Here is a 12,046-nt window from a genome sequence, read left to right as displayed (position 1 = left end):
CAGGTTTCTGCTCTATAGTCTACTTGCCAGCCCATAAAGCCACATTGACATGTGAACCCAGACATTTTGAGTACCCTAAAGTTTTATATTACAAATATAGTTGAGTATGGGTCCCCAGCATGTAGAAACTGCCGGATGCTAACTTGCATGCTGTATGTTGGGCAATTTTCTTAATTAGCATAATAAGCTGGGGTACCATTAAGCCCTCTAAGGCAAACATTTCAAATTTTCATTATGCTTTAAGTAGCATGTCAAACTAGGGCTTTCTCATGATTCTGGAATCTGAATCCATTGCAAGCATTCGTTTTGCACAAAAAACACTCCTTCGGCTAAAAACGTCCACAGCGGCTATGGCTATGGCCGAATTTAGTCCAAGGAGTGTTTTCCATGCAAAACTAAGGCTTGCAATTGATTCAGAATCATGAAAAACCCCTAGTTGACCCGTCACATGGTACTTAAAGCATAATAAATAAAAAATGATGTTGCCTTATATAGGATGTTAATGGTACCCCAGCTTATTATGCTAATTATGAAAATTGCCCAACATTGCAGTTTTTAAATGGGGACCCATACTCAACATTTCTATCATAAAACTTTAGGGTACTCAAAATGTCTGGGTTCAAATTCTAGCAAGTGGACTACTCTACAATCTGCCTGCACTAATATTGTATGCAGTAGTGCATGTCATTCCTATATGCTAAATAAAATACAAATGTCATATTTCAGGATGTACTGTATCGTCCAGATTAGCACCTAATTTCTATTGATTTTCCAGTGTACATTTTAAGTATCATATTTAAGTATCAGGGGCTCCGTTTTTGCCACCGCTAAACCCCTTATCCCTAAACTTCTTTGCCTTTTTTTTAACTATTTTGCAAAAACATTTTTGAATAGTTAAAATGGCCAGTCTACAAGCTCACAATGTGTCAATGTAGATTGGCTAGTTGAACTATTCAAAAATGTTTTTCCAAATAGTAAAAAAGGCAAAGAAGTTTAGGTATAAGGGGTTTAGCGGTGACGAAAATTAAATATTTCAATACGTTTCCTCAAAGTTTCAGTCCAATTTGACATAGGTAGGATATTGCAGACAGGCAGACAACCTATTACATTTAGCCTACATATTGGCCGAATGTTATTTTCCACACATTTCATCCTTAATGAGAAGAAAAAAGGTTACATCTTGCTACACAACTAAGCCCAATGACATACCTAAATAAACAAGATGGACTATAAGGATTTGAACCACAATACGTACCACAGAAAACAGTCTGAGGAGAACATAATGAACGAAATACATTCTAAATATGTATCTTTCTACTGCAGTTTTGTGATATTCACACATTTAGGACACCGGTAATAACACAAGTTTCCCATAACACTAACTTCCAATGCAACAAGGACGCACGCACGCACGCACACACACACACCCATGAGAGTAGAAAGGTTGGAGAGTTGGCAGTGAAAGATAGCTTATCTGAGTTGATGGGAATGTGCTAGTCTAGGTTTGCTGCTGGCAGTGTTTCAACTTCCATCCATGTATGCTGGGAAATCACTTGTGCCCTTCCTTAGAATCCTTACTTACGTAAGTTTAGCCTGTTTGTCCAAAGGCTATACCTATCTGTAGCTCATTCTGTGTGAAGACTTCTCTGCATATACTATAGCCTATCTGCATATATATAGTCTGAGTGCCACATTTGGAAATACTGTAAATCTTTTGGAAATTTGGGTATAATATTACTGTGCATGGATTTGTTTCTTCTTGTATTGACTTTGGGAATTTGGGACATTTCAAAGATATACAATTGACAGTTTTGCAGACACTTTTACAGCAAGTCAAACAAGGTCATTTACATCAAATGCATGGAAAGAGTCATCTAGGATCATAGGTAAATCTGTGCATTGAAACTATAGGCCTACACAGTACACTAGGATGCCAGTTCTACAAATTAACCTGGCATCTGTCTACATAACATGCTATCTAAATTACATTTGCACGCTCTAGCCTCTGCAAGGCTATAGGGCAAGTGCTACAGGCTGAGGTGGAGTCTGAAGAGGTCAGCCTTCAGAATTTACAGTGGAAGATTAGGAGTGAGTCTGCAGTTCTAACTGCAATGGGGGTTTAATTCATTTCACAGTTTGGGAGCCAAATACAGTAGTAATATATTACCTTATACATTCATTTAAGAGACATTTACAGTATTAAGAGCCCTCCAAGGAAGAGTGGAAGAGGTTGTGGCCTCATGGTGGCGCTATAATAGGCCAATTTCAAGAGGGATGGCAATTGGATGATTTGAGGCATTTTGTTCCAAAAAATTGTTTTGCAAAAATCCACCTGTTGGTGGTGCTATAACAGGCCAATGTGAAAAGGGTGGGATATATTCCTCAGCCTAGTAGGAAAGTCTATGAAAGATTTCACGTAAATTGCACAATGCGTTCATGATTTGAGGCGTTTTGTTGGAATATGAAATATCGGACAGATCCATCTTGAGTAGCCTACATGATTATAGAGATACTGTGTAACGATTTGCGTGATTTTTGGACAGAATCTGGAGGAGTAATATCCAAAAATGTGGTTTACAAAAGTCGGCCTCCTGGTGGCGCTATAACAAGCTGTTCTGAGAAATTTGAGGCAGAGGTTCATCGTTGGCATCCAGGGAGTGTGTGTGCAAAATTTGGTACCGACCGGGTTTTAACGGTGCCGGAGATTAGCTGTTAACAGACAGACAGACGGACGGACGGACGGACGGACGGACGGACACACACACACACACACACACACACACACACACACACACACACACACACACACTGTCAGGGATGTCGTCACGCCTACCTAGTTGTGACGTCATCCCCTCCTTATATAAGGCATCCACGCCAGCACCAGTCTCTGTCCGATCATTAATTGCCATCCTAGTCTGTATAGAGATTCTAAAACTAACCTTGCAATTTAAGCATTCTTAATTTGCTCCCAAAACTGAAGAACATCCAAGACCTAAGGTCAGCACTTTCCGCGCTTGCGACCAAGACCTCCTCCATCCTTACACACACGGACGGACGGACGGACGGACGGACGGACGGACAGACAGACACATGCGGCCGGAGTGCAAAACATACTCTCTCCCCATGCCTTTGGCCTGGTGGAGACAATAAGTAATGTAAAGTAAATATACATGATTAGAACATGATTGTCTAATATGTGCATACAATTGCTACAAATTCTTATCAAATCTGTATATCCAATCATTTTGGGGTATAAACAAGAAGTTGAAGGATACATTTAGGTCTTATAATTATGTACTGGGCGGGTACATATTCACATCATGTTTACATGCCTTGACTATTTTTTTAATTTTCAATTATTTATTTAAATTGTTGCAAAAATAGCCAATCTACAAGCTATATCATAATATAATGTTATAATGTTACATTAGAACAGGCTCTCCAAACTCTCCACCCACCTCAGGCTAGAACACCTGTACGCGTGCATGCGTGCGTGCGTGTGTGTGTGTGTGTACACAGTTGTTTGTGTCCAACTATGACCAGTTCTTTCTGGTTCACAAAAAAAGTGTATAAAACGAGCCAAAATAAGTCGGTCATCAGGCATCGACACATCTTTCCATGATGAAGGTAAGGGTTGATGTGGGACTTGTTCTACAACTCTCTTCAGGTTGTCGGTTTAAGCTGCTTTAATTATTCCGAGCATTTAAAGGTGCTTTAAAGCAGCATTATGTAACCTTTTTAATGAATGCAATATTTTTTGTCCAATCTGTATGGTAGAGAGTATGTTATAATACAATACAATTGGGGTGGTTGTATTTAGTCTCACTGCTCTTATATTTAGACATTTAGAACGTGTCAAAGGACATGATCTGACACGATTGGTCAATATTAAGGTCAAGATGAAATGTGTCCCCTGAGCAAGCAGACAGGCTCTCAAGGTCAATGGTAAGAACATTCAACACGCAAGAAACTGGGTTAAAAAAGAAATAAAGATGACCAGACAATATTGGAACTGGAACGCTTAATTCAAGCTGATGAATACGTTCTCTCTCTTGATGAAATCTGTTCATAAAAGCACTGGAGAGATGGGGGAAACTATAGCAATAATGATTACTATCGCAATATAGAGCTTTATCCTTTAATCAAACAAAACAAATTGCAATTTGAACCTGAGAAAAGTCAAAAGTCTCCAACAAGCCAACAAGCAGTAGCCAGCCTATGTAGGCAACAAACAGTCTCCCTTGGCTATACAGGTTTGTGGGAAATAAGGTTTTATGAAGAGAAAAGAGGTGTAAGAAGCCACTAGCAGAGCCTTGTTTCTATTCAGCGGTTTACATTGGCTTTAGATAAAAAATATACAGTATCACACAGTGCTTACTTTGCTAATGCAATAATGGAAAACTTGCCATGGCTTTAATGTGTGTGTGAATTCATTTCACATAGACTTTTTGTCATAGACACGCTGTCACTCTGTCGATCGTTATTTTGTCTGTCTGTCTGTCTGTCTGTCTGTCTGTCTGTCTGTCTGTCTGTCGTCCACCCCCCCCCCCCCCCCTCTCTCTCTCTCTCTGTCTTCCAGACAGCTGTTCTGCTATCTCTACTGGTTCCAGTAGTGTGTGTCCACTCCCAGTTCTACCTGCCCACTGACTGTGATGACATCCAGCAACGTGACAGCACCAGTCCCAGTGGCGTGTACACCATCTTCCCTGGTGGTCCCACCAGCCCTGTGCATGTCTACTGTGACATGGACACTGATGGAGGTGCCTGGACCGTGAGTATACGTTCATTTAAAAGGCATCACACTTCATTTACACAGAACATTTTGTCCATTATATCATTTATTGACCATATGACATCCTCAGTACAAGATGAATTATCATTTATATAAAATTTATATATATATTTTTTTTATGTGCATGCTTCCCCCTTGGACTTTATGTATAAAGCCATGTTATACAGTATAGCCTGTCATTTATGGTGAATGAAGAATTCAAACAATAGGAAAATACTTAAATTGAAGCATAACAGAGGATTAACAACAGCAAAACTATATAAAGAAAATCAGTTTATGAACTCCAAAACTCAAATGCTTGCAGTGTTTACTTTCCCAAAATATAACCACAGAAGAAGAAAATAAACATTTTAGACTAATTTGACAAAAGTCCAAATGATGCACATACCTGTGTGTTTTTAAATATATTTAAAAAGTATATTTTCTTCTATGGTTATTTAGGTAACAGGTAAACACTGCAAGCCAACAAAAGGCTTTGGATTATATACATTTATGTGTTATTTATATCATAACCGTTATTAATGTTATTTAAACCATAACCGGAGGGGGATTCAATCCACTATCTGTGTGTCTTCGTGCAGATAATCTTGCCTATGCCTACACTATTTGGGAAATGACACTGATCTGCCTTATAGGCAGGTCAGTGTAATTTCTTGTGCATGCTGACAGCAGGACCTCGAATTTACGAATTGGTCAACAATTCATTCATTTTCTTATGTATATAATCATGGACCTATCATCCCTCAAGGCTATGGGATAAGCGTCCCACCAAACTATGGACAGAATGAGTAACTTACTGTACAGACATGCACACTGGAAGGTAGACAGTAGCCTACTGTACAATGCTCCTGTCCCTTCGGCTTATGGGATGTATAGCAGCACTGGCTAATCACAGAAGTTAACTGGTGCAAACCAACCTTAGATTAACACCAACAATATATCAAGCTGGGAAGTGTGATCTCTCTATCTCAGGTTATCCAGAGGAGGGTGGATGGAACTGTGAACTTCTACAGACCCTGGGACCACTACAAGAATGGCTTTGGGGACGTAGCGGGAGAATATTGGCTCGGTGAGTTATACTGTTGATGAGTACCGTTTACAATATGAATGAATGAACTGCTATTAAATGATGGCCTAGAAACAACGGAAGGCACACACACACACACACACACACACACACACACACACACACACACACACACGCATCACATGCATGTACTATATATATCTTTGCTGTCGGGTGGAGACCATTATTTTTCAGTTCAAATGCACAAGCTCAAAACATTTTGAGCTCCATTGATGGAGCTTGAGCCTGACCTGAAGTGAAACAGACCTATCCGTGTGTCTCCTCTAAGGTCTGGATAACATCTTCTTGCTGACGATGAGAGAGAAGCGTGAGCTGAGAGTGGACATGGAGGACTGGGAGGGAGGGAAGGTCTACGCCCAATACTCCTCCTTCTCCATCGACCCTGAGACCTTTGGCTACCAGCTCCGTCTGGGCAGCTACATCGACGGAGGAGCAGGTGAGGAACATGACATGTCAGGGGGGGGCTCAGGGAGGACACGGTGTTCAATTCAGTAATGAGAAACCTCAGTATTGATATGAAGTATCAAAGTATTCCGTATTCTTTATTGACACATCTTCAATATGGGAGCTGTCCTATCAGCACATTTATCATCCTCTTCGTCCTCGCCTCCGCACACAGATCTAATAAAGGCTGGGTGTGTGATTAATATATATATATGAAAAAAAACCTTCAAAATGTCATATCTATTAAATATAAATCATGTTTTTCAAGCATGTGTTTAAATTTAGCTAATTGCAGCTGAGGTTTGTACTTTTCATACTTTGTCTTTTTAGGGAACAGTTTGGCATACCACAACAACATGAAGTTCACCACCTACGACAAAGACCAGGACATCTGGAGTCTCAACTGTGCTCAACGCAATATGGGTGGATTTTGGTTCGGTGCGTGCGAACACACAAACCCCAATGGCCTGTATACAACCAATGGTGGGAGTTATAGGCCACTTGAAACCTGTGTGAATTGGCAACACTGGAAGGGTTCAGTCTACTCTCTAAAGAGTATAGCCATGAAGATAAGACCTGTGCCTAACACAGTGGCTGTTGACGAGCAGCAGGAATAGAATGCATCTCCAACTCCCTAATCATTCATACTATGTGTATACAATCAGTTCTATGAATAAAATAATAAATGGAGTTCATCAACACAAATCTCGCTCTGTTTTTCACTGTTTCAGTTAAAGGTGATATTGCTCACTTTCTTTTATCTTTAGACAAACAACAAAAAATTAAATAATACATTCACAGGGCTTTAAAAAAAGGATGCATAATTGTCATACGTTTGTAATTTAATTTTGTCTGTAAACTGAACTGACATTATCCATGTTGCTTCAGCATTCTTTCCAATGTGTAAATCCTGCACACTAGCATTGTTCCATTTCCTACAACTATTCTGGTTGATACTGTATATAAGCCTCTCAGCAAATCTACAAACACACAGACCATTGTCTCACAGAGTAAAAGTATTTCAATAAAGGAGAGGAGAGAACGTTTGCAACAAAGTCACTTAGTTAAGTGACCTATGTGACTATGCATGATGAAGGGCTCAACAGTAACACAACTCTATTTAATTCCCATACACTTTGGTTTTCCCCCTCACCTATCTGACAATAGGTAAAAAAAACATTGTGTGCCATACAGGTTCAATTTCTGTGCACCACACTTGAAGTTGTAGTGTGATTTGAATGGAGTGGATGGTACAGTTATTAAGAATCAGCCTCAATGGCTTAAAGCTGTTAATGTCTTCTAAATCCTCAAACACTTTCATGTCAAGGACCCCCAAATTATATTTATTTGACCACAGACCCCTATCATAACACAATTTGTGCCAAAGACGTCTCCAGACGTCTTTAGAATTATCGCATGGTGTGCCTATAGCATAGCCATACATTGTTTTCTGAACACGTAACAGTTGTCATATACCCAAGCCTTTGCGAAGCCAGACGAATCTGCCTTTGCAATGCAAATTGCAAAGGGTCCACAACACGAGTCATGACATAACTCGCTAATTACTTCGTCTTCCTCCCATAGACTTACTGTAAGCCTTCCTCGTGTTGTTACTGCTGGCAAGAGTAAGTTACATGAGTGGCGTTGATGAGATAATAATGGCCTTAGGGGATCATAATGCTAATGTGAGTAAGTAAGCCTTGCCCAGCCATGAGGCTCATAGGGGCAGAAACCCTGTTTCTGTAGTGTGAGGTAGCTTGATATACAGTATATCCCCTGGACATGGCACTAGTATGTCACAGACTCACAGGGACTTACTCCCAATCCAACCCTTGATGCTGAGTGCCAAGTAGGGAGGCATTGGGTCCCATTTTTCAGAGTCTTTGGTATGGCCGGCCAGGATCGAACCCCAACCTCCCAGTCCCAGGGCAGACACTCTACTAACCACAAGGCCACTGAGCTGGTCAATGCTAATGTAATCTGCACATTTGCTGGAAATACTGTAAAGCTTTTTGGAAATTCCTTTCCCTAAATTTCAAAGGTCAACGTAATACAGTTGGAATATGGTTTTTCCCTTATCCACTAATGAAAGAGATATTTACAGTACAGAGGTAGGGAAGGAAGCACTGGAGAGAGATATTTACAGTACAGAGGTAGGGAAGGAAGCACTGGAGAAACTCGAACACATTTACTGCCTTTTTATTAAGGTGCAAAGTACAATGGACAACCTTTTGCTATGTGGATTGTATACATCTTCGCCAGGTCCTAACGCTGTGCCTGTCTCTCTCTCTCTCTCTCTCTCTCTCTCTCTCTCTCTCTCTCTCTCTCTCACACACACACACACACACACACACACACACACACACACACACACACACACACACACACACACACACACACACACACACGCACACACACACACACAGTGTTTTTCCGGTTCACATAGCCTTGATCGGGCATAAAACCAGCCAAAGATAACTCAGTCATCAACACAATCTCCAACTCCTTTCCAAGATGCAGGTAAGGGTTTTTAAGCTGCTTGGGTTCAAGCTAAAACCTTTTATGATTTTAAAGGTGATTTTGTCGGTTTGAACATCAGTTCAGAAAGTCACCATGCAGTCTCACTTGCGGACACTATTTGCCTACAGGTTTGGGGGGAATAAGATTTTACAAAGAGAGACAACAGTATATTATGCAAAAACAAACATCCAGGGTTTGGATTTGGAAGAGTACTTTTGAAATGTAATCCATTTCAAATGACTGATTACTGAGTTTATTTCTCAATGCGTGCACACTTGCACATACACTCAACTAAAAGTACTAGCCTACAACAGCAAGTGAATATGCGACTGTACCGTGCTGTACTGCTGTTGATAAGTTGACCTTTTCTTTTTGTTAATGTGATTGTAATAGATTTTCTGGTGTATTTCATTATGCCTCCACAGAGAACCGCCAGTGTAATGGCTAATGCGTTGTCTAGATCTTTCTGTCACATTTTCTCTCTCTCTCTCTCTCTCTCTCTCCAATTCAATTCAATTCAATTCAAAGGAGCTTTATTGGCATGATAAAACATACAGGTACAACATTAATTCCCGGGGACACCAGCAACCTGAATTAAATAGGCTACTTTATTAACAGTTTACAAAAAGTACAGAGGTACAGAACCAGCTCAGTGGCCTTGTGGTTAGAGTGTCTGCCCTGAGACTGGGAGGTCGGGGTTCAATCCCCGGCCGGGTCATACCAAAGACTCTAAAATGGGACCCTGCTGCTTGACACTCAGCATCAAGGGTTGGATTGGGGGTAAGTCGCTGCGACATAGCGTCATGTCCAGGGGCTGCCTCACGCTACAGAAACAGGAGATGGGCTCCTGCCCTATGGGCCTCATGGCTCGGCAAGGCTACTTACTTACAGAGGTAAAGTACATGTTGCTGAAAATGGACAACAACAAAATGCTCTAAGGGGCTTTTTCCATTGTGGTCCTGTATATTCAATTCACCAAGACATATAAAGACATACTATAGAAGACATCATCAATACTATAGGAGCGGTAAAAGTATATTTAGAGAAAAACTGGCAAGCTAAAAACGACTTTTCTAGATCCAGGTGACCTTTTATGGTGGTTTTGAAGGACGGTATAGGCCAGGGAGTCACACTTTTTGATGGCTGTTGGCATATAATGAATTCCTCCCCAGATTTGTGCTGAATCTGGGGGGGAATCAGTGGAGTTCCCTCGGGTGCTCCACTGATCTCATTCCCCCCAGATCCGTCTCCCTTGTTGGGGCTGCAGGCCGTGCAGGGTGAAGGTGGTGCAGGCGTCTTGAAGGTGAGTATAAGGAAGCCATGGACAACCACTCAAACCCAAACCCCCTTCACATAATTATGGTGGGAAGGCAGTATAGGAGAGATAGATTCACCATGCCCAAGGAGGGACAAGACTTCAAATAGTCTTTGTGCCAAAATTTAGCTTTGAAGATGTATAGGCCTATAATGATGAGGCACACAATGGTCGCTTGGCTTGTTCAATAATTGAATAGACTAATTGATTGGAAAACAATAGGCACTATTTAACATGGTTACCTTGCGTTCTCTTGTATTTATTTTGTCCTGAAATATAGCAACTGTTGAGGGTGTACAGTGTTGTTATTGTTCATTACTGACAGTATTTATTTGAGTGATGTATACATACTGTACTATACATCTTGTAGATCTGCTATTTTCAAAACAAATCTTACAGTATATATATTTTTTAATCTGGAATATTTTTGAAGCATTTTATGATGGGGGCCTGCGGAATACATATTAATTTGGGGGTCCTTGACATGAAAATGTTTTAGAGCTACTGGATTAAACAACATACTGTAGGAAGCAATTAAGCCCAAATATAACCGGAACCCACAACTACCAATATATACAAGCAACTTTACAGAAAAATGAGCGCAAACATGCGCATAATAAGCAGACATGGCAGCAATGCTGTGCCCTGTAACTGTATCTTAACTGCTGTTTTGCCTTTGGTGACTATAATTCACCCCAGCAGGACCATTAAAGCTCTTCTCTCTTCTCTCTCTCTCTCTCTCTCTCTCTCTCTCTCTCTCTCTCTCTCTCTCTCTCTCTCTCTCTCTCTCTCTTCCAGACAGCTGTTCTGCTATCTCTACTGGTTCCAGTAGTGTTCCCAGTTCTACTTGCCCACTGACTGTGATGACATCCAGCAGGGTGACAGCACCAGTCCCAGTGGGGTGTACACTGATGGAGGCAAATGGACCGTGAGTAGGCCTACTTTAATTTCAATTGATCACACTGTTTCATGTACACGCCAACAGCAGGCCAAGTACCTCAATTACCTCAAGTACCTCTAACATTATATTCATTTATAGACTTGACCACAACATAATGAAGGGTTCAGATGCTATTATGGTAAATGGATATGTTAAATGGACTGAATGTCATCACATTCACCCATTCACACACCAATGGTAAACCATGCAAGGCACCAACCTGCTCATTGGGAGCAGTCTTGCTCAAGGACACTTAATTGACACTTATCCAGGAGGAGCCGGGAATCAAACTTGGAACCTTCGGATTCCAAGCACGGCCGCTCTACCTCCTGAGCCACTGCAGCTGCAAAATATAACCACTTTTAAGTTGGCAACAATTTGGTATAGTGTGTATGTAGCTTATATATCTGGAAGTCATGGAAGTCCAAATAACTGAGCTGAACCCCTCCCCAAAATCTCTACCTCAGGTTATCCAGAGGATAACTTCAACAGACCCTGGGACCACTACAAGAATGGCTTTGGGAATGTAGCCAGAGTAGTATTGCGTACAATACGGATGCAATATGGATATGCATGCATCAATATTATTTTTTATGTAATCACATTTTTGCATTCTATCTGAAACGTATGTTAGAGTGAGTGAGTGAGTGAGTGAGTGAGTGAGTGAGTGACTGACTGACTGACTGACTGACTGACTGAATCATTGATTGATCCTAAGTGCTTGACCTGAAGTGAAACAGACCTCTGTGTGTGTCCTATAAGGTCTGGATAATATCCATTTGTTGACGATGGGAGAGAAGAAGCGTGAGCTGAGTGGACATGGAGGACTGGGAGGGAGGGAAGGCGTATGCCCAATATGGCCAATGGCTACCAGCTCCGTCTGGGCAGCTACGTGGATGGAGGAGCAGGTGAGGAACCTAACATATCAGGGGGGTTCAGGGAGCTCAC

General features: G+C 41.1%; 1 protein-coding gene across 1 annotated transcript; it reads left to right on the top strand.

The window, feature by feature from the left end:
- Window positions 1-3,621: 3,621 nt before the first annotated feature.
- LOC308313436 (microfibril-associated glycoprotein 4-like) lies at window positions 3,622-11,179 on the top strand (the record flags this gene model as incomplete). The annotated part of the gene is made up of 7 exons (XM_080760534.1): window positions 3,622-3,627; window positions 4,580-4,771; window positions 5,765-5,861; window positions 6,148-6,315; window positions 6,654-6,806; window positions 10,085-10,146; window positions 11,144-11,179. The coding sequence occupies 7 exons, from the start codon at window positions 3,622-3,624 to the stop codon at window positions 11,177-11,179; spliced, it is 714 nt and encodes a 237-aa protein (XP_080616660.1).
- Window positions 11,180-12,046: the final 867 nt, after the last annotated feature.

The sequence above is a fragment of the Protomyctophum bolini genome, assembly GCF_963924005.1.
Source record: "Protomyctophum bolini genome assembly, chromosome: 3".
In the NCBI taxonomy this organism is placed as follows: Eukaryota; Metazoa; Chordata; class Actinopteri; order Myctophiformes; family Myctophidae; genus Protomyctophum; species Protomyctophum bolini.
The sequence above is the reverse complement of the archived record's forward strand: the minus strand, read 5'-3'. Positions and strand labels throughout refer to the sequence as shown.